The sequence below is a fragment of the Vidua macroura genome, chromosome 33 (assembly GCF_024509145.1).
Source record: "Vidua macroura isolate BioBank_ID:100142 chromosome 33, ASM2450914v1, whole genome shotgun sequence".
NCBI classification, from domain to species: Eukaryota; Metazoa; Chordata; class Aves; order Passeriformes; family Viduidae; genus Vidua; species Vidua macroura.
The window spans coordinates 1,050,961-1,078,875 of NC_071603.1; the positions used below are offsets into that span (position 1 = coordinate 1,050,961).

The 27,915-nt window shown below is 62.0% G+C and overlaps 2 protein-coding genes across 2 annotated transcripts; both read left to right on the forward strand.

Annotated features, from left to right (window-relative positions):
• Positions 1 to 246: 246 nt before the first annotated feature.
• WNK3 (WNK lysine deficient protein kinase 3) lies at positions 247 to 12,000 on the forward strand. Its single transcript, XM_054001902.1, is given in 22 exon segments — positions 247 to 988; positions 2,297 to 2,469; positions 2,534 to 2,754; positions 2,817 to 2,974; positions 3,068 to 3,156; positions 3,233 to 3,452; positions 3,924 to 4,134; positions 4,826 to 4,957; positions 5,028 to 5,507; positions 5,509 to 6,350; positions 6,428 to 6,544; positions 6,864 to 6,974; positions 7,051 to 7,078; positions 7,146 to 7,226; positions 7,332 to 7,909; positions 9,070 to 9,213; positions 9,215 to 9,224; positions 9,479 to 9,525; positions 9,968 to 10,170; positions 10,523 to 10,734; positions 11,169 to 11,278; positions 11,873 to 12,000. Coding segments are annotated over 22 exon segments (4,608 nt in total). The 5' UTR covers positions 247 to 673; the 3' UTR covers positions 11,999 to 12,000.
• Positions 12,001 to 14,651: 2,651 nt separating this feature from the next.
• On the forward strand, positions 14,652 to 27,660 carry PHF8 (PHD finger protein 8). The gene is given in 24 exon segments (XM_054001829.1): positions 14,652 to 14,770; positions 15,198 to 15,283; positions 15,615 to 15,723; positions 16,246 to 16,372; positions 16,374 to 16,407; positions 16,794 to 16,935; positions 17,313 to 17,499; positions 18,116 to 18,278; positions 18,659 to 18,746; positions 19,149 to 19,255; positions 19,956 to 19,978; positions 19,980 to 20,048; positions 20,488 to 20,577; positions 20,837 to 21,007; positions 21,186 to 21,272; positions 21,657 to 21,814; positions 22,448 to 22,520; positions 22,522 to 22,533; positions 23,071 to 23,184; positions 23,908 to 24,160; positions 24,497 to 24,592; positions 25,392 to 25,501; positions 26,065 to 26,443; positions 26,933 to 27,660. Coding segments are annotated over 24 exon segments (2,865 nt in total). The 5' UTR covers positions 14,652 to 14,672; the 3' UTR covers positions 27,022 to 27,660.
• Positions 27,661 to 27,915: the final 255 nt, after the last annotated feature.

Genomic DNA, 27,915 nt, shown 5'->3' on the forward strand with positions numbered 1-27,915 from the left:
GAACTGGGCACACCGCGCTCCTATAGGATACATAGGGGGCCCCAGAGCGCGGGGGGGAGGCTGAGGTACCTGTGGCATCCTGGGGGGGGGTACCTGTGCCACCCGGGGGGGCCCGAGGGTACCTATAGCATCCTTGGGGGGTCCCTATAGCATCCTTGGGGGGTCCCCATAGCACCCGAGGGCATCCCGAGGGTACCTATGGCATCCTTGGGGGCGGGCGTACCTGTAGCATCCTTTTGGGGGGGGGGGCTGCCCCCGGAAGTCCTTCCTCCGCAGGAAGAGCAGCCGCTGTGCGGGGGGGGGGGGGCCGGGGGGATGCTTCCACCCCCCCCCAGATTTCGGGGACCCCCCAATTAACCCCGCTGCCCTTATTAATTACACCCTCCCACCCCCCGATTGCCCCCCCCCGCCCCACCGAAGCCTCTTTGTCTCCCCCGCAGGTTCCCCCCCCGCAGGGGAGGGGGTGACGCGGCCACCGCCGGTGCCACCCGAGGGGGGGGATACCCTAAAATCGAGGTGACCCCCCCCCCCCCGACCCCCTAAACCACCCCCGGACACGCGGCCCCCTCCCCCCGCCATCCATAGGGGCAGCTGGGGCTGGCGAGGGGGCGGCGGGGGGGGGTCACCCCCTTAAAATTTTCGGGTGGGTGGGGGGGGGAAACTGGAGACAACCATGGCCGCCGATCTGGGGGACCCCAAAACTCCCGCGTCCCCCCCCGCCCCCCCAAAACGCTTCTTCCGCAAGAGCGTGGAGGTGCTGGAGGAGGAGGAGCGGGGCGAGCGCGGCGGCGACCCCGGCCCGCGGGGCGACCCCCGGCTCGGGGGGGGCGAGGAGGGCGAGGAGGAGGCGGAGATGAAGGCCGTGGCCACCTCGCCTGGTGGCCGCTTCCTCAAGTTCGACATCGAGCTGGGGCGCGGCGCCTTCAAGACGGTCTTCAAGGGATTCGACACCGACACCTGGGTGGAGGTGGCCTGGTGTGAGCTGCAGGTGAGCCCAGAGCCGGGGGGGGGGGGCGGGGGGGGTGAGTTTTGGGGGGGCTGGGGGTCGTGAGTTGGTGGGTGGGAGGTGAAATTTGGCTTCTTTAGGGTCATCAGATGGGGAGGATGTGTGGTGGGTTATTGGGGGGGTTTGAGGCTCTCTGGAATATGGGGACACCCCAAAATTTGTCGTGAAGCACCTGACTGGTCTCTCAAGTTGGCGTTGAACTTCTTCCAAAGCCATGAGTGGCTCCTCAAACGCAGCTTGAGGCTCTTCTGATATCAGTGATCTCCAAAAGCCACCCTTGAATCCCACAGTTGGTTCTTTGAGCTCACCTTGAACCCCTCCCAAACTCAGACACCCCAAAATTCAACATGAACCCCTTGACTGGCCCCTCAAATTGATGTTGAAGCCCTTTCAAAGCTGTGATTGGTTCCTCAAACTCGTCTCAAGGCTCTTCCGATATCAGTGATCTCCAAAATCCACCCACGAACCTTGCAGCTCACCTTGAGCCCCTCCCAAAGATAGGGACACCCCGAAGTTCATGAACCCCCTGACTGGCCTCTCAAATTGAGGCCCCAAATGCACCACGACCCCCACAGTTGACCCCCCCTCCCATCTCTGCCCCCCACAGCCACCCCAAATCCCATCAATTCCCCCCAAATTGAGCCACTTGTCCCCCAAAGTGCTTTGTTACCCCCTGAAACTGGGGGTGAGGATGATGATGATGGAGTTTGGGGGTGAGGATGGTGACCCTGGAGTTGGGGGATGATGATGATGATGATGATGATGATGATGATGATGATGATGATGCTGGCAATGATCCTGAGGTTTAGAGATGACGGTGATACTGGGGTTGGGGAATAATGATGATGGTGATGACAACAACCCTGGAGTTTGGGGATGGGGATGAAGATGATGATGATGATGACCCTGGAGTTTTGGGATGGGGATGATGATGATGACAACCACCCTGGAATTTGGGGATGATGGTGATGATGATGACGATACTGGAGTTGGAGGATGATGATAATGGTGCTGTCAATGACCCTGAGATTTAGGCATGATGATGATGATGACAACAACTCTGGAGTTTGGGGATGATGATGATGACAACCACCCTGGAATTTGGGGATGATGGTGATGATGATGATGATACTGGAGTTGGAGGATGATGATAATGGTGCTGTCAATAACCCTGAGATTTAGGCATGATGATGATGATGATGATCCTGGGGCTGGGGGCTGCTAACGCTGACCCTGGAACCCGGAGCCAGCGCCGCTGCCGAACTTTGGGGTGTGTCTGTGCCCCCCCAGGACCGCAAGCTGACCAAGGCGGAGCAGCAGCGCTTCAAGGAGGAGGCTGAGATGCTCAAGGGGTTGCAGCACCCCAACATCGTCCGCTTCTACGACTCCTGGGAGTCCTCGCTCCGCGGCAAGAAGTGCATCGTCCTCGTCACCGAGCTCATGACCTCGGGCACCCTCAAGACGTGAGTTGGGGGGCGCGAGAGAACGCTGGGGGAGGGTCTGGGCACGGCTGACGGGACCCCACAGGTACCTCAAGAGGTTCAAGGTGATGAAGCCGAAGGTGCTGCGGAGCTGGTGCCGGCAGATCCTGAAGGGGCTGCAGTTCCTGCACACGAGGACGCCGCCCATCATCCACCGCGACCTCAAGTGCGACAACATCTTCATCACCGGCCCCACCGGCTCCGTCAAGATTGGCGACCTGGGGCTGGCCACGCTCATGCGCACGTCCTTCGCCAAGAGCGTCATCGGTGAGCACCGCGGGGACCTCGGGGACGCCCCTGAGGGCCCCCCCTGACCGCCCGCCCCACAGGGACCCCCGAGTTCATGGCCCCCGAGATGTACGAGGAGCGCTACGATGAGTCTGTGGACGTCTACGCCTTCGGGATGTGCATGCTGGAGATGGGCACGTCCGAGTACCCCTACTCCGAGTGCCAGAACGCCGCCCAGATCTACCGCAAAGTCACCAGCGTGGGTGTCCCACCAGCCCCTGAGACCCCCAAACCTCCCCAGAGCCCTCCAAACCCCCCTCAGAGCCCCCCAAGTCACCGTGTTCCCCCACAGGGCATCAAGCCAGCGAGTTTCCACAAGGTGACGGACCCCGAGGTGAAGGAGATCATCGAGGGCTGCATCCGGCAGAACAAGGCCGAGAGGTGGGTGGGGTGGTGGTCTGGGACCCCTGTGGCCCCCCAGGACTGACCACACTGACCACACTTCCCCCCACGCCAGGCTGTCCATCCGGGACCTGCTGGACCACGCGTTCTTCGCCGAGGACACGGGGCTGCGCGTGGAGCTGGCCGAGGATGACGCGGGGCTGGACCCGGCGCTGGCGCTGCGGCTCTGGGTGGAGGACCCCAAAAAGCTCAAGGGCAAGCACAAGGACAACGAGGCCATAGAGTTCAGCTTCAACCTGGAGGCCGATGTCCCCGAGGAGGTGGCCTATGAGATGGTGAGGGAGTGACCCCAAAACCCCTCAGCGTTGGGCCCAAATTGGTCTCGATTCTCCCCAAATGCAATGAACCTCCAAAATTGTGGCTCAAGCTCATCTAGAACACCCCCAAGGGCAGTGACATCCCAAAATCCACCCAGGAACCCAACAGTTGGTCCCTCCAACTCTTCTTGAGCCTCTTCCAGAACAAAAGTCACCCCAAAATTAATCTATCAACCTCAGCTTGAACCTCTCTCAAAACCAAAAACGCCCCAAATCTCATCCTTTAACCTCAGCTGGAACTTCTCCCCCAAAACTGATCCCTAAACCTCACCTTGAACCTCTCCCAAAACTGACACCCCAAAAATTCATCCCTAAACCTCACCTTGAACCTCTCCTAAAACCAACACCCCACAAAATTCTCTCTGGAACCAACCCCGAGCCCCCCCAGCTCTCGCTGCTCCCCTGGACACCCCAAATCCCCCTCCTCAGGTGAAATCCGGGTTCTTCCACGAGAGCGACTCCAAGGCCGTGGCCAAATCCATCCGGGACCGGCTGGCGCTGGTGAGGAAGACGCGGGAGAAGAAGCAGGCAGAGGGCCGGGGGGGCCCCGAGAGCCGGGGGGGCCCCGAGAGCGAGGACACCGAGGTCGATCAGCACGTGCGGCAGCAGCTGCTGCGGGAGCAGCCCCCGCCTGGCCCTGGTGAGACCCCAAAACTGCCCCTGGACACCCAGAACTGTCCCCAGATCCTCAAACTGTGCCCTAAAACTGCCCCCAAAACTGCCCCTGGACACCCAGAACTGCCCCCAGACCCTCAAATTGTGCCCTAAAACTGCCCCCAGTGCCCCCAAAACTGCCCCTGGACACCCAGAACTGTCCCCAGATCCTCAAACTGTGCCCTAAAACTGCCCCTGGACACCCAGAACTGCCCCCAGACCCTCAAACTGTGCCCTCAAACTGCCCCCAAAACTGCCCCTGGACACCCAGAACTGCCCCCAGACCCTCAAACTGTGCCCTCAAACTGCCCCCAAAACTGCCCCTGGACACCCAGAACTGCCCCCAGACCCTCAAACTGTGCCCTAAAACTGCCCCTGGACAACCAGAACTGTCCCCAGACCCTCAAACTGCCCCTTAAAACTGTCCCCATGCCCTCAAAACTACCTCCAGAGTCCTAGACTTCTCCTAGCCCCTCCAAACTGTCCCCAGTGCCCCCAAAACTGCCCCTGGCCTCCCAAAACTGCCTCTCTGCCACTGATGTGACCCCTGGGCTTCCCCCAGCCCCTAAAAACTGCCCCCCTTGTCCCCCCAAACTGCCCTCAGCCCCCCAAAGTGCCCCTTGCCCCCAGTGAGACCCCCCAGCAATGACCCCCCCCCCCTTGCTCCCTCCCCACAGCTGAGGGGCTCCTGGACAATGCCCCCCCCCCAGATGTCCCCGGTCCCTGCGGTGTCACCGGGGCACCTGAGCAGCTCTGGGGGTACCCACAGGGACCCCAGGATGGGGTGTCCCCCCCCTGTGCCACCACTGGTAAGTGCCCATCACACTGGGGGGTCCTGGGGGGGTCCAGACCCCCCTGGCACTGCCTCGTGTCCTGCAGGTGACACAGGGGACCGAGGGGACAGCAGAGGATGGCACCGGAGGAGCCACCATGGAGCCACCTGGGCCGGAGAGGGACCCCTGTGGCTGTGGCGGGGGGTTGGTGACAGTGGGGGCACAGCCACAGGTGGCACCTGGGGCACCAGGGCCGGGGATGGCACCAAGAGTGGCAGCAGGGGTGGCACTGCCAGCTGCGGGGGTGACAGTGGCTCCTGGAGTGTCACCAGCACAAGGAGTGCCACCTCCTACTGGAGTGCCACCAGCCTCAGGGGGGACACCAGCTCTGGGGGTGCCACCTCCAGTCGGAATGCCACCAGCTCTGGGGGTTACACCAGCCCAGGGGATGGCATCAGTGCCTGGGGTGACACCAGCCCAAGGGGTGCCACCCCCAGCTGGGGTGCCACCACAGTTGGTCCCCATGGTGCAGCTGCAGCCAGGCCTTGGGATGCCACCAGGTCCAGGAATGCCACCACCATCTGGGATGCCACCAACCCAGGGAATTCCCCTAGCCCAGGGGATGCCACCAGCCCAGGGGATGCCACCACAGCCAGTCCCTGCCATGCAGCCGCAGCTGGTGCCAGGGATGTCACCAGCTCCAGGGATGCCACCAGTGGTGGGGATGTCACCAGCTCTGGGGGTTCCACCCCTGTCCATCATGACATCAGTCATGGGGATGTCATCGGCCCCGGAGATGCCAACTCCATCCATGATGCCACCAGCACAAGGGATGCCACCTCCATCTGTGATGCCACCAGTCATGGGGGTGTCACCAGCCCCAGGGGTGCCACCTGCCCAAGGGATGCCACCATCATCCATGATGCCACCAGCCTCAGAGATGCCACCACCATCCATGGTGCCACCAGCCATGGTGATGCCACCAGCACAAGGGATGCCACCAGCACAAGGGATGCCAGCTCCACCCATGGTGCCACCAGCCCAAGGGATGCCAACTTCATCTGTGATGCCACCAGCCCCAGGGGTGCCACCTCCATCTGTGCTGCCATCAGCCCCGGGGATGTCACAAGCTCCAGAGATGCCACCACCATCCATGATGCCACCAGCCATGGGGATGCCACAAGCTCCAGAGATGCCACCACCATCCATGATGCCACCAGCCATGGGGATGCCACCGGCCCCAGAGATGCCACCACTGTCCCCAATACCACAACCCCCAGTGCTCCCTGGCCCTGAGGACCCCTCGGTGCCCGCCGAGGCCGCGTCCCTGCTGCGTGTCCCCGATGTCCCCGATGTCCCTGGGCCACGTGCCCGGCAGCGCCGTGCGTCGTGCCAGCGCCCCGCCCGCTTCCAGCTCACCGTGCTGCAGGTCAGGGTGGGGCTGGGGGCTGTGGGGGGCTGCGTGGGGACATCCCAGCATGGTCACAGAGTGTCACCACCCCCCAGGTGTCCTCAGCTGGGGACAACACGGTGGAGTGCCAGCTGGAGACCCACGACAGCAAGATGGTCACCTTCAGGTTTGATGTGGACGGGGATGCGCCCGAGGACATCGCCTGCTACATGGTGACCCCCAAGCCCCGAGCTGTCCCCGTGTCCCCTTCCCCAATCTCTGTCCCCTGTCCCTGTCCCCTTCCCCAGCCTATGTCCACCTCTGATGCAAGTCCCTTGCCTCCAGTCCACGTCCCCCTTCCCAGTCCATGTCCCCCTCCCTCAATCTGTGCCTCCCCCAACCCATGTCCTCTTCCCCAATCCGTGTCCCCCTCCCAATCCGTGTCCCCCCTCAATCCGTGTCCCCCTCCCCACTCTGTGTCCCCATGTCCCCAGTCCATGTCCCCTTCCCCAATCTCTGTCCCCACCCCCCCAACCCATGTCCCCCCCGCAGGTCGAGGACAACTTTGTCCTGGAGGGGGAGCGGGACAAGTTCGTGGAGGAGCTCAAGGCCATCGTGGCACAGGCACGGGGGATCCTCGGGACCCCCGCCCCGGACCCCCAGGTGCTGCCCCTGCCCCCACCTCACCCCTCCCCCCATCCAGACCCCCTGCTGACCCCCCAAATGTGTCTTCCCCCAGGTGGGACCCCTGGAGCCGCCAGCGGGTGGTGAGTAGTGGGGCAGGGGAGGGGGCTGGAGTCGCCCCCCACCTGCTGACCCCTCGCCCCCCTCCAGGGGAAGGCCCCCCCCAGTCATCGCCCGTGGGGCGCTGGAGGTTCTGCATCAACCAAACCATCCGGAACCGCGAGGCCACCGGTGCGTCCCCAGGGGCTGGGAGGGGACACGGACCTGCCACCCCCCCATGGCTGGGGGGTGTCACCTCTTCCCCCCATCCCTGATGGGGGTGTCCCGTCCCCACAGGCCCTGGGGGACCCCCACCCACCCGGAGAGCCCTGGGGATATCCCAGGGGGGTTCCCAAGGACAGGGGACAAACAAGAGCGGAGCGTCGGAGCAGGACGGGCCGGGGGCGCCGGAGACGGGGGTCCCCAAAGCCCAGGACCTGGATGTCCCCCAGGGCCAGGGGTCGGCTGTCCCCAAACCAGAGGAGCTGGGTGTCCCCCAGGCTTTGGGGACAGCTGTCACCGGTTCCCAGGAGGTGGCTGAACCCACGGCACCAGAGAGGATCAACCCCGAACCCCAAGATCTGGGGGCTCCCCAAGGCCTGGGGCTGAGTGTCCCCAGCTCTGGACATCTGGACGTGGCTGTCCCCAAACCTCCGGAGCTCGATGGCCACCGAGAGCCCCTCGTCCCTGGGGACGCAGAGCCGGGCGTCCCCCAGGAACAGGGGACAGTCACTGCTCCATGGGAGCAGGAGGGACCCAGGGAACCACCCGACCCCCCAGAGCCAGATGTGTCCCAAGAGCCACCAGGTGACCCCCAAGGACTGGGGACATTTGTCACCGGTGCTTGGGGGCAGGAGGAACCCCTGGGACCAGAGGTGAGTGTCCCCCACCCCAAGAGCTGGACACCTCCGAGCCCCAGGTGTCCTCCAGTCCCCAAGGTCTCAGTGTCCCCCATGACCAGAGGCCACTGTCCTCATCCCCAGAATTTTGGTGTCCCCCAAACCCAAACCCCAAGACCTCGGTCTTCCCCAAAGACCAGGAATGACTGTACCCAACCCCAAACTCCCTGTTCCCCAAACCCTGAGTCCTTGGTGTCCTTGAACCCCAAACCCCAATGCCCCAATGACCCCAGAACCTCAGCCCCAAGGCCTTGATGACCCCCAACTCCAAGACCTCAATGACCCTAAACCCAAACCCCCATGCTCCTGACGTCCCTTTAACTTCAAGATGTCAGTATCCTCCAAACCCAAAATCCCAAGAGCCCGATGACCCCAAATCCCCAACCTCAAGACCTTGATGACCCCAGGCCCCAGTGTCCCCTCAACCCCAGCTTGTGGTGTTCCCCCAATCCCACGACCCCAGTGACCCCTAAACCAAACCCCCCAGGCTCCTGATGTCCTTTCAACCTCAAAATCTTGTTGTCCCCCAAACCCCCAACACCTTGATGATCCCAGGCTCCCAGCCCCCAGTGTCCCCTCAGCCCTGGGCCCTGGTGTCCCCCCAGTCCCAAAACCTCAGTGTCCCCAAACCCTCAACCCCAAGACCCTGCTGACTCCGGTGTATGCTGGCTGTGCTGACGCCCTGTTCCCATTCCTATTCTATCTCCATCCTCAATCCTGATCCCGTTCACATCCCCATTCCCATCCCTGTTCCCATCCCAATTCCTATTCCCATATTCCCGTCCTCATTCCCAATCCCATTCCTGTTCCCAATCCCATTCCCATTCCCATATTCCCATTCCCGATCCCATTCTCATTTTCCCGTTCCCATTCCCATATTCCCATTCCCACATTCCCAATCCCATTCCTGTTCCCAATCCCGTTCCCATTCCCATATTCCCATTCCCGATCCCATTCTCATTTTCCCGTTCCCATTCCTGATCCCATTCCCACATTCCCAATCCCATTCCTGTTCCCAATCCCGTTCCCATTCCCATATTTCCATTCCCGATCCCATTCTCATTTTCCCGTTCCCATTCCTGATCCCATTCCCACATTCCCGATCTCATTCCCATATTCCCGTTCCCGTTCCGCAGGCCGTGCCCCCCGCCCGCCCCCCGCCCGGGGGTGCCTCGTTCCCGCTGGGGCTGTGCCCCCGCCTGCGCAGCCCCCGCAAGGGATGGGGGCGCCGCATCAAGAGCTGGGCCCGGCGCCTGCGCCCCCCCTCTGTGGGGGGGGGACCCCCACACAGGTATGGGGGAACCCCAAAACCCCTGGGGAGCCCCACACCCCATCTGTGCCCCCCCTGTACCCCTAAACACAATCTGTGGCCCCCCATGTACCCCCAAACCTCATCTGTGCTCCCCCATGTACCCCTAAACCCCACCTGTGCCCCGCATTCATAGCCCTTCATGTACCCCCCCCATATCCCCCATTTCCACCCCCGTGTTCCCCCCTGTACCCCCATTTACCCCTGTGACCCCCCCCGACCTCCCTGTCCCACAGAGGAGCCAGAGGAACTCGGGGACCCCCCAAGGCAAGGGCAGTGCCAGGTGGGTGTTGGGGACCCCAAAGTGCCCCAGGAACCCTACAACTGCCACAGGGACCCCCCCAAAACTGCCCCAGAGACCTCAGAACTACCCCAAGAGACCCCAGAGTTATCCCAGGGATCCCCAAACCACCCCAGAGACCCCAAATCGGCCCCAGGGACCCCCCTAAACTGGCCCAAGGAATCCCCAAACTGCCCCAGGGACCCCAGAACTACCCCAGAGACCCCCAAACTGTCCTGGGGACCCCCCAAACTGTCCCAAGGGACCTCCAAACTGCCCCAGGGACCCCCCAAACGGCCTCAGAGATCCCCAAAACTATCCCAGAAACCCCCAAATCTCTGTCCCAGGGACTCCCCAAACTGCCCCAGGGACCACAAATCCCCCTAAGCCCCCCCCCCTTCACCCCCATCTTCTGTCACCCCTCTCTCCCCCTGTCCCTCCCTAGCCACCCCCTGAGCCCAGCGACCCCGAGGGCGACTGGGGGGGCCCCAGCTCGGGCAGCGAGAGTGGGGGGCTGGGGGGACCCCCACACCCCCCTGGAGCCCCCCTGCTCCCCCCGGGGTCCCCTGAGACCCCCCTGAGCAGCGATGGGGACTCGGAGCCCGAGGACGAGGCGCTGCGGGAGCAGCTGCGGCGGCTGCGGGAAAAGTGAGTGAGGGGCTTCGGGGGGGTTTGGGGGACCCTGAGGAGGTTTTGGTGGTCCCAGGGGGGCTTGGAGAGGTTTGGGGGCACCCCCCGACCCCACCTGAGCATATCCAGGAGTTGCTGGAGCTGTGAGTGTGGCAGGACTGGGACCCCAGGGGGGTTTGGGGTCCTGGGAAGGGTTTGGGGACCCCCTGTGACCTCCCTGACCCCTCCAAGCATGTCCAGGAGGTCCCAGGAGCCGCCAGTGCAGCTCCCTGGGGGAGTTTGGGGGCCCAGGGGAGATTTTGGGGGTCTTGGGGAGGTTTTGGGTTTTGGGGACCCCCTGTGACCCCCCCCCCCCCCGGCCCCCCCCCAGGCACATCCAGGAGGTTCTGGAGCTGCGGGCGCGGCAGGACCGGGAGCTGCGGGAGCTGCACCGGCGGCTCCGAACCCTCAAAGAGGCCCGGGGGGACCCCCCAAAATGGGGAGGGGGCGGCGGGACCCCCCCCCAGCGTGGCCTCGGGGGGTCCCCGCGGCGGCCTCGGGGGGCCCGGGCGCGAGGGAGGGGCCGGGGCGTGGCCCTGACAGGTTTGGGGGGAAAGGGGGGGATTTTGGGGGGCAAGGAGGGGATTTTGGGGTGGGGGAAGGGGGTTGGGGTAAAAAGGGGAGGTTTTGGGGTGCAGGGAGGGGGGTTTGGGGTAAAAAGGGGAGATTTTGGTGTGCAGGGGGAGGGGTTTGGGGGTATGAAGACTTTGGGGTGTCGGGAGGTTGAGGGTAAGAGGGGTTTGGGGTGCAAAGGGGACTTTGGGGAGCAAGGAGGGGATTTTGGGGGACACGGGGAGGTTTTGGAGTACAAAGAGGGGACTTTGTGTGTGAAGGGAGGATATTGTGGTGCAGGGGGAGGTTTAGGGGTAAAAAGGGGAAGTTTTGGGGTGCAGAGAGGGATTTTGGGAGGGGTTTTGGGCTGCAGGTGGGCCCTGGGGCGCTCCCCCGTTTTCCAAACTCCCCTCCCCCACCCACAGAAGCCTCAGCCCCCTCCCCGACCCCCCCAGCCCCCCCAAAAAAGGGGCTCTTCACTGACGACCTGCACCGGCTGGTGGACGAGTGGGTCCAGGACACGGCCAGGGCCCAGGTGGGGGGGGCTGGGGGGGCTTTTGGGGGGCTGGAGGGATTATTTGGGGGGGCTGGGAGGCCTGCACCCATTTTTGGGGGGGACTAGAGGGGCCCTGTATCCCATTTTTAGCGGTTGGGGGGTTTTTGGGAGTCTGGAGGGATTTTTTTTGGGGGCCTGAAATAGTTATTGGTGGGCTGGGGGGGGCTGCATCCCATTTTGGGGGTGCTCAGGGGATTTTGGGGGGCTAGAGGGGCCCTGCATGCCATTTTTGGGAGTCTAGGGTGGGTGGGAAGCTGAGAGGGTTTTTTGGGGAGGGGTTGGGATTGCTTTTAGGGAGCTGAACCCCCTTTTAGGGGGTATGAGGGAATCTATTGGGGGACTGCACCCCATTTTTGGGGAGCTTCACCCCATTTTTGGGGGGCTGGGGGCATCTTGGGGGGCTGGCATGGCATGGGGGGGACCCTGAGCTTCCTTTTTTGGTATCTGGGGGGGGTCCCCACACTCATTTTTGGGGGGTTTGGGAGGGTGGGGGTGCACTTCACCCCCTTTTCGGGGGTCTGGGGGGGATCCCCAAAACCTGAACACCTCTTTTTCCTCCCTCCCCTTTCCCAGGCCACCTCCTCCTGGGTCTCCACCCTGCGTGGCACTCGTGGGACCCCCCGAAAATGGGGGGAGCTGCCCCCCCCCAAACCTGCCCTGCGCGGGGGGGGCAGCCCCCTCCCCCCGGGGGCTGAATGAGGGGGGGAGGGGTCCCTGGACCCTGACCCTTCCAACCCCCCTGATTTTGGGTCAAAACCCCAATTTTCAGCCCCCAAATTGCTTTGTTTCACCCCAAAACCCCCTTGTTTTACCCCACACCATTTCCAGCCCTAAAATGACCTCATTTCACCTCAAAATTCCCCTTCTTTTGGGTCCTGTGCTGTGATCCCTATTCCTGGCCCCAAAATTGCCTTATTTTGCCCTAAAATTCCCCTTTTTTTTTTGCCCCTGTGGGCTGAACCCACTTTTTGGCCTCAATTCACCCCCAAATCCCCTTTTTAGGATACTCAACCCTCCCCCCAATTTCTGGCCCCAAAACCACCTAATTTTGACCCCAAATCCCCCCTTTTTGTCCCCAAAAGCTCTCTGTTTTATCCCAATCCCCCCCTTTTTGGGTCATTCCCCCTTTGCAAGGTGACCCCACTTTCTGGTGCCCAAAATCCCCTCATTTCACCCCAAAATTCCCCTTTTTTGTGCCCTGCCCACCTCAATTTTCTGCCCTAAATCCCTCATTCTACCCCAAAATCCCCTTTTTGGGCCTTTTCCCCTCTGCATGAGGTGACCTCATTTTTTAGCCCCCAAATCACCTCATTTCCCCTCAAAAATCTCGTTTTTTGTGGCCTTTCCATCCCTCTTTTTCACCCCCCCCAAATGTGATGCCACTTGTTAGCCCCAAAATTGCCTTGTTTCACCCCAAAACCCCTTTTTTGGGCCTATCTCCCCTTTTTTTACCCCCCCCACAACATTACCCCACTTTTTGCTCCCCAAATCACATAATTTCATCCCAAAAAATCTCTTTTAGGGCCTGCCCTTCCCCCTCAGGATATCATCCCAATTTTCAGCCTCAAAATCTCCTCATTTCACACAAAAATCCCTTTTTGTGGGCCTTGCCACTCTTTTTGTCCCCACACAAAGTGACCCAAATTTTTAGCCTCTAAATAGCCTCGTTTTCCCCTAAAACACAAATGGTTGAAGCCCAACCTTTCATTTATCCAAAAATTCCTTTTTTTTCCCTCAAAACACTCCAGAGCCCCCAAAATCCCCATTTTTCACCCAAAGCCCCTCACAGGCATGGAATTCCTCCTCATGTGACCACAGCGGAGGCAGGTGGGCTGTACTGGGTTTACTGGTGACCCACCCCCCCACCCATACTGGTCTTACTGGTGCAACAAACCCCTCTCATTCCTGTACCCTTCCCTCAGCCCATTTTTGGGTCATTTTGTCGTGTTTTCCGCTCATCTACCTCACCCCTTCACCAAGCCAGCGAGGTTTCGGGGTGAATTCTCGGGTGTTCTGGTTCGAGAGGGTGGAGAAGGCGTTTGTTTTGCGGGGAAATTGTTAAAAAGCGCGGGGAAAAAAAAAAATCCTAAAATTTAAGAAATAAAAGCGTGGCTGGTGCGCGCCACTCCCAAAATGGCGGCCGGCTCGCCACACTCAAGATGGCGGCCGGACCCACCACACTCAAACTGACGCCGGCGGCGCCACGCCCAAAATGGCGGCCCCGCCCCCGCACACCCAATAGGGGCGTTCCGACCTTCCCAAAATGGCGCCCTCGCCCTTCCCAAGATGGCGGCGCGACGCGGCCAAAATGGCGCCCGGGCCCCGCCCTCTCCCTCCCCGTTTCCGCGTTTGAATAAAACTTTCCCGGGCGGCCCGGAGCGCGCAGAGGCCGCGGCGGCGGCGGCAGCACCGGGCCCGGGGCCGGCAGCGGCGGCGGCGACCGGGCGGCGGCGGAGGAGCGGCCGCGAGAAGCGCTGGGCCTTGCCGGGGCGGGTTGCGGCCTAGTCGGGAGGTGGCGGTGGGGGGGGCGCAGGCCTCGCGGCGTCCCGCAGGCCTCGGGGGGGGTCCCGCCGGTCTTGTGGGCGTGTTGGCGGCTTTTTGGGGGTTCCCGAAGCTTTTAGGGGGTCCCGCGGTTCTTTGTGGGGGTCTCGGGGACCCCACAGCGCGGGGGGAGGGGGAGGCCGGGACCCCACGGACGCTGTGAGGGGACCCCGGGCCCTGCGGCGCTTTTGGGGATCCCCACACGCTATAGGGGCGGGGGGCACCCTGTGGGCGCATTTTTGGGGGGCTCTGGGCCCTATATAGTCTCGAGGAGGGGGTCACAGTGCCCTGGTGACCCTTGGAGGGCTCTCCCTACACCTCCAGATCTTTTTGGGAGAGGTCTCAGGCTCTCATCAATACCTGAGGGAGATCCCAAGTCTCCGCTGGCCCTTTTGGGGTGCCCCCGGCCCGTATAGGTTTTTTTGGGGGATTGTGCTCCCCAGTTACCCTCAGGACCCTCCGCAGGCCGCGATTTGGGGGGCTTTGGGGGTGTTTATAGTGGAACAGCCTAGGGGTTGATTTTGGGGGCTTTTTTAAGTTTTTTTTTTTTTTTTTTTTGAGAGAGTTGTTTTGGGGGGTGTTTTTGGGGTGTTTTTTGAGGCTGTTCTTGTGGTTTTGCTGAGGCTGTTTCTGGGTTTTTTTAGACTGTTCTGGAGGTCTTTTTGAGGCTGCTTTTGGAGTGCTCTTGAGGGTGTTTTTTGGATTGTTTGGGGTTTTTTTTTCTTTTTCTGAGGGGATTTTCGGGGGGTCTGGTGGGCAGCGCGCGGATGTCCCGGGCCGGGGGGGGGTCGCGGGGGTCCGTAGGGTCGGGGGTCGCCCCGGGGGCCCGGCCATGGCCTCGGTGCCCGTGTACTGCCTGTGCCGCCTGCCCTACGACGTGACCCGCTTCATGATCGAGTGCGATGGCTGCCAGGACTGGTTCCATGGCAGGTGTGACTGGGAGCACTGGGGGGGACTGGGGGAGGGACTGGGATGGGGCTGGGGGGGGGCTGTGGGTAGTGGGAGGCATCTGGAGGGTGCTGGGGGAGACTGGGAGGCACTGGGGGAGGACTGGGAGGCGTCTGGGAGGCACTGGGAAGGACTGGGACAAGTCTGGGAGGTACTGGGAGGCATCTGGAGGGTGCTGGAGGGGACTGGGAGAAGTCCAGGGTTACTGGGAGGGACTTGAGGGGGTACTGGGAAGGACTGGGAGAAGCCTGGGTGGTACTGGAGGGCACTGGGAGAAGTCTGGGGGGGTCTACATGGTACTGGGAAGGACTGGGAGGTACAAAGAGAGTTTGGAGGTGTGATGGGGATTACTGGGGAGGTGCCTGGTGGTTACTGGGAGGCACTGGGAGTTACTGGGGTGTCCCCACAGCTGCGTGGGGGTGGAGGAGGAGGCGGCGGCAGAGATCGACCTGTACCACTGCCCCCAGTGCGCCGTGCTCAGGGGGCCTTCCGTCAGTGAGTGGGACTGGGGGGACTGGGATGGGGGGACAGAGGCTCTCTGTCAGTGGTTGGCACTGGGAGGGACTGGGATGGGGGTGGGGGAGATGCTCTGGACTCCCTGTGGATCCCTCTGTGTTCCTCTGTCCCCGGTTCCCTGTGTGTTCTCACTGTGTCTCTCTGTCCCCATGTGTCCCCACCGTGTCTTTCTGTCCCCACTGTGTCCCCGCCTGTGTCCTTCTGTCCCCGCTGTGTCCCCCGCCTGTGTCCTTCTGTCCCTCTGTCCCCGTGTGTCCTCACCGTGTCCCTCTGTCCCCGTGTGTCCTCACCGTGTCCCCGTGTCCCGCAGTGAAGCGGCGCCGTGGCCCGGCCAAGGCCCCCGAGCAGGACCCCGGCCGTCCGGCCCGCACCGGCAGCGCCCAGTTCATCCGGGAGCTGCGGGGCCGCACCTTCCCCAGGTGAGGGCAGGGCCAGGTGAGGGTCAGAGCCAGGTGTTGGTCAGCCCAGGTGAGGGTCAGTGGTGGTAGTTGGTCATTCTCAGTGAGGGTCAATCCAGCTGTACCCCTTGCACAGGTGAGGGTCACTCCCGGGGGCTGTTGGTCACTCCCAGGAGCTGTCGGTCACTCCTGGGGGGTCTCACCCTCCTGCACTGCCCCCCAGCACAGACCAGGTGCTGCTGTGGCCCAGCAAACGTTCAGGGGTTGGGGGTCCCTATAGGAACTGGGAGGGTGTCTGTAGGGGTTGGGGGGGGTCCCTGTGGGGGTCTGGGGTCACTTCTGGGGGTCTCACGCCCCTGCTCTGTCCCCCCTCAGTGTGGACGAGGTGCTGCTGTGGCCCAGCAAATGCTCAGGGGTTGGGTGATCCCTGTGGGGGTTGAGGGGGTCCCTGTAGGAACTGGGGATCCCTGTGGGGGTCGGGGGGTCCCTATGGGGGTATTGGGTGACTCCTGGGGGTCTCACCCCCCTGCTCTTCCCCCCCAGTGCTGACGAGGTGCTGCTGCGGCCCAGCGGGGCCCAGCTGACCGTGGAGTACCTGGAGGAGAACAGCTTCAGCGTGCCCATCCTGGTGGCACGGCACGAGGGGCTGGGCATGACCCTGCCCCCCGCCGTCCTTCACCCCCCGCGACGTCCTGCACCACGTCGGTCAGTCTGGGGGGGGGCCTGGGGGGCTTTTTGGGGGGCTGGGGGCATCGGGGGGTCCCCAGGACCCCACAATAGGGGCAGGGTCCCCCCCTATAACTTCACCCATTTGTTAGCACGTTACGCTGTGTTGGGGGGTCCTGGGGGGACGGGTGAGGGTCTAGAGGGTCCCTGTTCAAGGTTTGGGGTGCACAGGAAGGTTTGGGGCGGATTTTTGGGGTCCCCCAGCCAGTTTCAGGGTGCTCAGGGAGGTTTTGGGATGCACAGGGAGGTTTGGGGAGGTTTTCGGTGTCTCCCGGCTGGTTTTGGGGCGTGCAGGAGGTTTTGGGGGGATTCCTGGGGTTGCCCTGGCCGTTTTTGGGGTGCTCAGGCAGTTTTGGGGCGCACAGGGGCTGACAAGGTGGTGGCCGTGCTGGACGTGGGCCGCCAGGCCGAGCTGCGCATGCGCCTCGGGGACTTCGTGGCCTACCTGGGGGGGCCCCGGCGCGAGCGCGTCCTCAGCGTCACCGGCCTGGAGTTCTCGGACACGCGGTGGTCCCAGTGACTCCCAGTCCTTCCCAGTTCTCCCAGTTCCTCCTTTTGCCTCCCAGTAGTGCCCAGTCCCTGCTAGTGTTGTCGGTGCCCTCCCAGTCCCTTCCAGTGCTCCAAGCCTTTCCCAACGCTCCCAGTGCCTCCCCTCCCGCCTCTTCCAACCACAAGGACTCCCAAAATCCCAAATCCTTCCCCTCCCCTCCTCTTCTTCCAACCACAGGGATCCCCAAAATCCTGGATTATCCCCCCCAAATATACCCAAAATCCCAGATCCTGCTCCTCCTCCGCATCCCTCACTGCATGCTCTTCCCCCCTGGGGTACCCCATGCCCATGGGAGGTTCCCCAGCCCCTGATCCCCATTTTTGGGGTGCCCCAGGCTGTCGAACCTGGTGCAGACCCCGCGGATCGTGCGGAAGCTCTCGTGGGTGGAGAACCTGTGGCCGGGGGAGTCGGCGCGGGAGCGGCCGTGCGTGCAGAAATTCTGCCTGATGGGGGCCAAGGACAGCTACAGCGACTTCCACATCGACTGCGGGGGCACCTCGGCCTGGTACCACGTGCTCAGGGTACGAGGGGGGGTCCTCCAGGGGTCTGGGGGGGGCTTTAGGGGGTTGTAGAGGGGGTTTGGGGGATTTTTGGGGGAATTGGGGCTGGGGGTATTGGGCTACACTGACTTCCACGTTGACTACTGGGGTAGCTTGGCCTAGTACTACGTGCTCAGGGTATGGTGGGGGGGAATTGTAGGGGATTTGGGGGGTTTATAGGGGATTTGGGGGGAGTTTCAGGGAATTTGGGGCAATTGGGCCTGGGGGTTTTGTGCTACAGTAATTTCCGCGTTGACTGCGGGGGCGCCTCAGCCTTGTACCTCGTGTTCAGGGTTATGAGGGGGAGATTGTAGAGGATTTGGGGGGGTTTAGGGGGTTGTAGAGGGGGTTTGGGGGATTTTTGGGGGAATTGGGGCTGGGGGGTGTTGGGCTACACTGACTTCCACATTGACTGCGGGGGCACCTTGGCATGGTACCACGTGCTCAGGGTATGAGGGGGGTCCTCCAGGGGTCTGGGGGGGTTGTAGAGGGGGTTTGGGGGGCTTTAGGGGGTGTTTGGGCGATTTTTGGGGGAACTAAACCTGGCACTCTTACCTGCCCCACGTGTCCCCCTCACCTGCCCTCACCTGTGCCCCAGGGCGAGCAGATCTTTTACCTGGCGCGTCCCTCGGCCGCCAACCTGGCGCTGTTCGAGGCCTGGAGCAGCTCCCGGAACCAGCCCGAGCTCTTCTTTGGGGACCAGGTGGATCGGTGCTTCCGGTGCCACCTGCGCCAGGGCCAGACCCTCTTCATCCCCACAGGTGAGGGGGGGCTCGGGGACACCTGGGCACAACCTCTGTGCCACCTGTGCCAGACCCCCAGTGTCACCTGTGCGAGGGACAGAGATCCCCAGTGTCACCTGTGCCACGTGTGCAAGGGACAGACCCCAAACGCACCCCCAGTGTCACCTGTGTCACCAGGTGAGGGTTTGGTGGCCTTGGGGACCCCCCCCAGTGTCTCCTGGTGGGGATGGGGGTCAGACAAGGACTCCCAGTAACGCCTTAACCATCCCCAACAAGCCACTCCTTTTCCAATGGATCCTAGTGGATCCCAGTGCCCCTCCCAGTGCTCCCAGTTCTCCCAGTTGCTCGTGCCTGTCCCAGTCCCCCCAGTTGCCCCAGTTCTCTGTGCCTGTCCCCAGGCTGGATCCACGCCGTGCTGACCCCCGTGGACTCGCTGGCCTTTGGGGGGCATTTCCTGCACAGCCTCAACATTGGCATGCAGCTCAGGTGGGCTGGGGGGGCTTTGGGGGGGTTTTGGGGGTTTTGAACAGGTTTTTGGGGTGTTTGGGGGTGTTTTTGTGGAGAGTTTGGGGGGTTGGGTGAGAGTTTGGGGGTTTTAAAAGGTTTCGGGGAGAGGGAGGGGCCTTGGGGATTTTGAAGGGTTTTAGGGGTGTTTTGGGGGTTCTGGGGATGTTTTTGGGATTTGGGGGGGTTTTGGGGGTGTCTTTGGGGAGAGTTTGTGGGGGCTGGGATAGGGCTTGGGGGAAATTGAGGGGAGTGAGGGAGGGATTGGGGAGTTGGGGGGGGGGCTGGGTGAGAGTTTGGGGGTGCTGGGAGAGTTTTGGGGCCCAGCAGGTGCTGTGGGGTGCCTGTGGCCCCCCCCCCCCGACCCCCCCAAAACCCCCCCAGGGCGTACGAGCTGCAGCGCCGCCTCAACACCCCCGACCTGGCCAAGTTCCCCAATTTTGAGACCATCTGCTGGTACGTGGGGAGGCACCTGCTGGACACCTTCCGAGGTGGGTGCCCCTCCTGGGGGGCTGGGAACCCACCTGGGGGGGCTTAAAACCTCTCTGGGGGGGCTGGGAACCCACTTGGAGGGGTTTAAACTTGTTGGGGGGGGGGGCTGGGAATCCATCTGGGGAGGATTTAAACCAATCTGGGGGGGGTTTAAACTCACTTGGGAGGGGCTGGGAAACCACTTGGAGGGGTTTAAATCTGTCTGGGGGGCTTAAGCCCATCTGGGGGGGCTGGGAATCCATCTGGGGGGGTTTAAACCCACCTTGGGGGGGCTGGGAACCCACTTGGAGGAGTTTAAGACCCTCTCGGGGGGGGGGGGCTGGGATCCCACTTGGGGGGGTTTAACTCATTTGGGGGGTTTTAAACACATTTGGGGGGTTCTAAACCTATCCTGGGGCCTTTGAACTCAACTTAGGGGGCTTTGAAGTTATCTGGGGGGGCTTTAAACCAAACTGGGGGGGCTTGGGCTGTAAACCCACCTGGGGTGGCTTAAAGCTCATCTGGTGGGGGTTAAACCTATCTGGGGGGGGGCTCTAAACCTATCTAGGGGGGTTTGGGGAATCCCCAAACTCTCCCCAAGAGGGGTCTGGGGGAGGTCCCATCCCCCAATTTTGGGGATGTTCTTGAGTTTCCCATCCTGATTTTGGGGTGGGGTTGTCCCTGTGGTTCCCATCCCAACCTGGGGATTTTGGGGTGCAGGGCTGCGGGAGAACCGCCGGCACCCCCGCGGCCTATTTGGTGCTGGGAGCCCGAGCCCTGACCGGGGCCTTCCGAGCCTGGACCCGCCGAGAGGTTTGGGGGGGGGTCCCGAGGGGTTTTGGGGGGGTGCCAAGGGATTTTGGGAGGGTCTCGGGAGGTTTTGGGGGGGCGGGGGGGGTCCAAAGGATTTTGGGAGGGTCCTGAGTGATTTTGGGTGGCTCGAAAGGGATTTTGGGGGTGTCCAGAGAGATTTTGGGGGGGTACAAAGGGATTTTGGGGTGTCCAGAGAGATTTTGGGGGGGTACAAAGGGATTTTGGGTGGCTCCAAAGGGATTCTGGGGTGTCCAGAGGGATTTTGGGGGGGGTGTCTCGAGGGGTTTTGGGGGACCTCAAAGACATTTTGAGGGATTTTGGGGGGCTCTGGGGGGTCTCAGGAGTGGGAGGTTTTAGGGGGGGAGGTTTTGGGGTTTCCCCAGGTTTGGGGTCTCCCATTTTAACCGTTTCCTCCCCATTTTAACCCTTTCCCTCTCAGGTCCTGGCAGAGCACGAGCAGGAAATCCCCGAGACTGTCCGGCCGGGGCAGCTGGTCAAGGAACTGGGCAGGGAGATCCGGCTGGCAGAGGTGAACTGGGAGCACTGGGAGGGACTGGGGAGGACTGGAGGGGCACTGGGAACAACTGGGGGGGCACTGGGAATGACTGCGGGGGGACTGGGGGCACTGGATGGAATGGGGGGTGCGCTGGGGAGGGACTGGGAGCAACTGGGGGAACTGGGCAGCCACTGGGAGGGGTATTGGGGGTACTGGGAGGGATTCTGAGAAGGCTTTAGGGTTACTGGAAGGAACTGGGACATACTGGGAGCTCTGTATTCCTTACCCACAGGAGCTGTTCCAGCAGAGCACCGGGATGTCGGGGACCCCCTTCGGGCCCCCCTGGGGGGTCCCAGCCCCCAAAAAGGGGGGGCCCCGCAAGCCCCCCCCCAACTCCCGCACCTCCGACGAGGGGGGAACCCCCAAACCCCCCCCCCAAGCCCCCCCTGAGGATGATGAGGAGGTGAGGGGAGACTGCTGGGAGCTACTGGGAGGAACTGGGGAGGATTGGGAAGAACTGGGGGGTGCTGGGAGGAATGGGGGGGCACTGGGGGAGGGCTGGGTGTGGGGGAGGGGTGGATTTGGGGGGTGGGGGGTGGATATGGGGTCCCGTCCCCTCAAATCTTGGGGTGCCGCCCCAGGTTGACCCCCCCAGCTCCAGCCCGGAGGAGACAGACCCCGACTCCGAGGGGGGACCCCCAGATCCTGCTGGCCAATGGGGGTGCTCGGTGAGGAACGGGGGGCACTGGGGGGTTTGGGGGGGCACTGGGGGGTTTTGGGGGGTCTGAGATAGAATTTGGGGGGGGTCCCAGGGGTGGTTTAGGGGTCTGGAGGGACTTAGGGGGGATCCAAAGGGTTTTGGGGGGGGGGAGCACTGGACAGGTCCCAAAGGGAATTTGGGGGGGGCTGGGGGTTTTCTGAGGTGAATTTGGGGGGTCCTAGAGGGGTTTGGGGGATGGATTTTGGGGCTCATGGGGATCCCAGAGGGGTTTGGTTGGGGGGGGCTGGAGGGGTTCTGGGATGGTTTTGGGGGGTTCAGAGGGGTTTGGGGGGTCAGGGAGGGGGTCCCAGAGGGGTTTTGGGGGGTGCCCCCTGACGCCCCTCCCCCTCAGGCCCCGCCGCAGCCGCCCTGGGGGGGCTCTGGGGGTCCCGGCCCCCCCCATCCCCCCCCCTGCTCCCCCCCCAGTTCCCCCCTGGACCTGGACTCGGAGGAGGAGCTGCAGATCGATGAGACCCCCCCGCGGCGGGGCCCGCGCCGCCTGCCCCGTGGGTACCCCAGAAACATCCCTCAAGCATCCCAAAAACATCCCCAAAACACCCCAAAACCAGCCCCAAACCTGGCCCCAAAAACCCCAAAACATCCCAAAAACATCCCCAAGACACCCCAAAACCAGCCCCAAAATCAGCCCCAAATCTGACCCCAAAAACGCCACACTGCCTGCCCTGTAGGTACCCCAAAACATCCCAAAACCAGCCCTAAAACATCCCCAAAACTACCCCAAGCCTGACACTGAAACAACCCCCAAAACACCCCAAAATCTAGCCCCAAACCTGACCTGAAACATCCCCAAAATGCTCTCAATCCCCCCTAAACCCTCATTTTTGGTTTCTGACCCCAACCCCTGTCTTTGGGGTGTGACCCCAATCCCTATTTCCAGGGTGACCCCAATCCCCATTTTTGGGCTGTGACTGCAATCCCGGTTTTCGGGTGACCCCAATCCCATTTTTAGGGTGACCCTAATCCCGGTTTTGGGGGTGACCCCAATCCCATTTTTGGGTGACCCCAATCCCATTTTTAGGGTGACCCTAATCCCGGTTTTGGGGTGACCCCAATCCCATTTTTGGGTGACCCCCAATCCCATTTTTTGGGGTGACCCCAATCCCGTTTTTGGGGTGTCCCCAGGGCTCCCCGGAAGCTGCCCCGGGCCAAGCCCTGCTCCGACCCCAACCGGGTGCGGGAGCCAGGAGAGGTCGACCTTCGACATCGAGGTGGGTCTGGGGGCGACCCCGGGGGGTTTTTGGGGGGCCTCTGGGGAGGTTAAGGGAACAGGGGGTGTCCTGGGGGGCTCTTAGGGGGGTTTTGGGGGGATCCATGGGGGGATTTTTGTGGGGGTTTTGGTGGGGCTTAAGGGAGCTGGGTGTGTCCTGGGGGGCTTTTGGGGGAGTTTTTGGGGGACACCCTGAAAATGGAGATTGGAGAGCACCCGAAAAATGGGATTTTGGGGGGGATGTTTCTGATCTCCTGTCCTCCAGAAGGATTACACCACAGACTGGGGTTGGTTTTGGGGTATTTTGGGGTATTTTTGAGGTGTTTTTGGGTATTTTTGGATATTTCTGATGCGTTGTTCTCCAGGACGATTAGACCATAGGCTTGGGGGGGGGGGTTGGGGGTATTTTTGGGTGTTTTTGGATATTCTGTGTGTTTTTGGGGGTGTTTCTGACTCCCTGTCCCCCAGGAAGATTACATCAGGGACTGGGGTGGTTTTGGGGTGGTTTTTGGGGTGTTTCTGACCCCCTGATCCCCAGGAGGATTACACCACGGACGAGGAGGACGAAGGGGGCGCGGGGGGCAGCGCTGGGATCCTGGACCTGCTCAAGGGCCAGCCGGCAAGTGGGGGGCTCCGAGTACCCCCAGCTCAGGTTTGGGGGGGGCCTGGGGGCTGGGCTGGTTGGAGGAGTCTGGGAGGGATCCCTGGGGGATTCTGGGGGGCAGCTGTGGGGCTGGGGTTGGGGTTTTGGGGGTCCCTGGAGATTACTTGGGATCATGGGTTGGGTTTTGGGGGTCCCTGGGGGGCTCTGAGCAGGAGTTGGGCTGGATTTGTGGGTCCCCAATCCCCCAAATTGGGGGGAGGGGGAGGGATTTGAGAGGGGGTTTTGGGGGCTCCCCAAATGTTTTGGGAGGGGGCTGGGGTTGGGTTTTGGGGGTCCCGGGGAGCTTTAAGGGGGTGCTGGGCTGATTTTGGGGGTCCCCAGATATCTGGGGGGACTTGGAGGGGCTCACCAGGTGCTTTTGGGGGGGCTGGGGTTTGGCTTGTGGGGGTCCCTAGGGGTTATTTGGGGTCAGGCATTGGGGTTTAGGCTTATTTGAGGTACTAGGTTGGGTTTTGGGGTGGTCCCTGGGGGGTTTTTGGGGTCCTGGGTTGGTTTTGGGGTTCTCAGGGGTTATTTGGGGTCAGGCGTTGGGGTTTTGGGGTTAGTTGGGGTTCCTGAGGAGTTCTGGGGGGCATTTCTGTGGCTGGGCTCACTTTGCCCCTCTCCATCTCCTTTTTGGGGTTGTCTCTCCTCAATTTGAAGATCCCAAAAGTGCCATGACCCCCCCCAAACCCCGATTTTCCCCCTTTTTCCCCCCTTTTTTCCCCCCAGCGAGGCCCCCCGCCTCCCCCAGCACGCGCGGAGGCCATCCAGGGCATGCTCTGCATGGCCAACCTGCCCGCGGGGACCCCCCTGGGACCCCCAAACTGGTGGGGAGGGGGTGGGGGCACCGAAAGGGGGGGTCCTGGGGGGTCTGGGGGGGCCCGCAGAGCCCCCCCCGCCCCCCGGAGCACCGACAGCGAGGCCGAGGGGAGCCTGGACGAGCAGGACAGCCTGGGGGCCTGCTTCAAGGACGCTGAGTACAGTGAGTGTGACCCCAAAAACCACCCCAAAAACCACCCCACAACCACCCTACTTCAAGGACGCTGAGTACAGTGAGTGTGACCCCAAAAACATCTTAAAAAATACCCCCAAAGCACCCTGCTTCAAAAATGCTGAGTACAGCAAGTGTTACCCCAAAACATCCTAAAAATACCCCCAAAAGCACCCCAAAACACACAAAATATCCCACAAATACCCCAAAGCACCCTAAAATGCCCCAAAAACACTCCCAGGCCAGGGTGGAATCCTCCTGAACTCCCCTTTTCCTGCCCCTAGGACCCCCCCGAACCCCATTTTTTCTGTCCCCCCCCCCCCTCAGTTTACCCCTCACTGGAGTCGGACGAGGATGACCCCGCCCTAAAATCACTCCCCAAAAAGAAGAAGGTGACGGACGACGCCCCCTGGAGCCCCAAAGGTTTTGGGGGGGTCCTTGGGGGGGGGTTGGGGGGAAATTCGGGGATTTTGGTGGTCCCTGGGGCAGGACTGGGTGGTTTGGGGTGAGTTTTGGGAGGTTTTTAGGAAGTGTGGGGGATTTGAGGGGACCTGGAGTGAGATTTGGGGTCCCTGGGGATCCCCAGCCCCCTTCCTTTGGGGCAGGGGCTGATTTGGGGGTCCCTCCTGTCTTGTTTGGAGTCTGATTTTGGGGTGTCCCCCTTGTTCCATGCTCGGATTTTGGGGTGTGCCCCTTTATGTGAACTCTGATTTTGGGGTGTCCCTCATGTCAGATTTTGTGGTATCGGCCTTTATTTGTGCCCTGATTTTGGGGCGTCCCCTTTTGCCATGTCTGACTTTGGGGTGTCCCCCTTTATTCCATGTTTGATTTTGGGGTGTCCCCCTTGTTCCATGCTCTGATCTTGGGGTGTCCCCCTTTATTCCATGCTTGATTTTGGGGTGTTTCCCTTTGCCATGTCTGACTTTGGGGTGTCCCCCCTGTTCTGTGTCTGATTTTGGGGTGTCCCCCATTTGATCCTTGCTCTGATTTTGGGGTGTGCCCCTTTATGTGAACTCTGATTTTGGGGTATCCGCCCTGCTCAATGTCTGATTTTGGGGTGTCCCCCTTGGTTCTATGTCAGGTTTTGCAGTGTCCGCCTTTATTTGTGCCCAGATTTTGGGGCATCCCCCCTTTGCCATGTCTGACTTTGGTGTTCTCCCTGTTCTGTGTCTGATTTTGGGGTGTCCCCCCTGTTCCGTGTCTGATTTTGGGGTGTCCCCAGCCCGGGTGACGCCGTCGCTGCCCCGGCAGAGCCGCCCGGTGCGGGAGGGGACGCGCGTGGCCTCGGTGGAGACCGGGCTGGCAGCAGCCGCTGCCAAACTGGCCCAGCAGGTGAACTGGGAGCACTGGGAGGAACTGGGAGGGATGGTTTGGGGTCTGGGGATGCATTTAGGGGATCCAGGGAGGGTTTGAGGAGAGTTCAGGAGGTTTTGAGGGTGATTTTAGGGGTGGTTGGGATTGTTGGGGGGGATTTGGGGGTTCCAAACTGGCCCAGCAGGTGAACTGGGAGCACTGGGAGGAACTGGGAGCACTGTGGGGAGAACTGCAGGGGGGGTGATTTGGGGTTTGGTGGGGGGAGGGAATTCAGGGGGTCTGAGGGGGTTGGAGTGATGAGATCCCCTCAAACCCTTCTCTAGACCTACAGCACGCCCCAGACACCCCCATAAATCCCCCCAACCCCTCAAAATCCCCCATAAACCCCCTTCTGACTCCCCCAAAAACCCTGGAACCCCCTTAAACCCCCTTAAATCCCCCTCCAACCCCCCATAAACCCTCCTGACCTCCCAAACTCCCCCATAAGTCCCCACCCGACCCCTCAGACCCCCCCAAACTCCCCCAATAATCCCCCCCAGACCCCCCCCCAAACCCCCATAAATCCCCCCCTGACCCCCCAGGAGCACCGAAAGCTGCAGCGCAGGAAGGGCCCTGCCAAGCGCCGCCCCCCCTCGCCCCCCTCCCCCGAGGAAGAAGAGGAAGAGGAAGAAGAAGAGGAAGAGGAAGATGAGGAAGAAGAAGACCCCGAAGCCGAGCCCGAGGGGGACGCGGAGCCCGAGGCGGAGCTGGGGGGGGGCGAAGTCGAGGCCGAGCCCCCCCCGGAGCCCCCTCCGGAGCCGCCGTACCCCCCCAGCCTGGCTGACCACGAGTACACGGCGCGGCCGGGGGGGCCGGGACCCCCCCCCGGGGCTCAGCCCGGCCGCGCCCCCACCCCCATGGCCCCGGGGGTGTTCCTGAGCCAGCGCCGGGGCCCCCCCGGAACGGCCCCCCCCAGCCACGGTGAGGGGTCTGGGGAGGGGTTTGGGGATAGCCGGGGGGGGGGTTTGGGGGCGTCCAAGTGGATTTGGGGAGGGTCCGAGAGGATTTTCGGGATATCTGAGGGGATTTAGGGAGGCTGCCAGGGGAGTTTGGGGGTGGTCTGAGGGGATTTGGGGGGATTTCTGTGGGTCTGGGGGGTTTTTAAGGGGGTTCTGGGGTGGCTTTGGGGGGGATCTCGGTGCTCTAGGGGGGTTTTGGGCAGGGTCTGAGGGGATTTGGGGGTTTCAGGGAGAGCTGAGGAGTTTTGAGGGAGGTTTGGGGTGGTCTGAGGGGTTTTGAGGGGTTTTCTGTGTATCTTGTGGGGTCTGGGTTGGTTTCGTGGGGTTTGGGGGGGTCTGGGGTGGTTTCATGGGATTTGGGGGGGTCTGGGGTGGTTTCAGAGGGTCTGGGGAGGTTTTGGGGGGGGTCTCTGTCCCCCCAGTCCCGGTGACATTCTGACCCCGCCCGCAGGGAAGCGCCCCCGGAAGGGTTTGGCCACAGCCAAGCAGCGCCTGGGCCGGATCCTCAAAATCCACCGCAACGGGAAACTGCTGCTCTGAGGGCGGGGCCGGCCACGCCCTGCCAGGCTCCGCCCACTTCAGGCTGAACAATGAACTATGGGCGGGGCTGCTGCAGAAAGAGGCGGGGCATGACAGGACCACACCTATTAGAACATGCTCGCTAAAAGGGCGTGGCTTATTTTTGGCCCCACCCATTGAGGTGTGGCCCCACCTGACCCCTCTGAGGCCACGCCCACAATGCGGATTCAGCTGAGACCACACCCTATCACAGCCTAAACCACGCCCATTGGTCATGTAGGGTAAAACAGGTGTGGTAACATCAAACCACGCCCACATAGATACAAACCACGCCCAAGCAGAGTGGAGCTGAATCCTGGCTCCGCCCACCACGGTTACCACCTTCCCATTGGTGTGGATGGAATAGAGGCGGGGCATTCGCATTTCCCGCCTCCAGGAGCTCAGGCGATTGGACGAGCCCCGCCCCACAGCTGCGGGAGGGGCGGAGCCATCTTTGATTGGTCCCCGTTGGGTTTTTTTTTTTTTTTTGCCCCTCCCCTAAGTGTTTTCAGGTTGATTGATGGGGTGGGGCCGCTTCCCATTGGCTGCCCCTGTTTTGTAGGCGTGTCCGGAGACCGCGGCCCCGCCCCCCTCCTTTTGTATTTGTAGAATAAAAAGAAAAAAAAAAAAAACCCGAAATTGGTGAAAAATGCCCCGGGCAGGGTCACGTGTTCCCCCTCAGCGCGCGCCGCCGGGCAGCTCTCGCGAGACCTCGCTCTTCCCTCAGGCAGCGCTCCTCCGAGATCTTGTCCTCCAGCCGAGGAGGGCGACCTCCAATCTCGCGAGATTTGCAGCCGATCTCCGCCGGCGCTCTCGCGAGATCCGCGCGCGCGCCGCCGCCGTTCCCGCCGCCGAGGCAGCGGCCGCGCTCCCCCC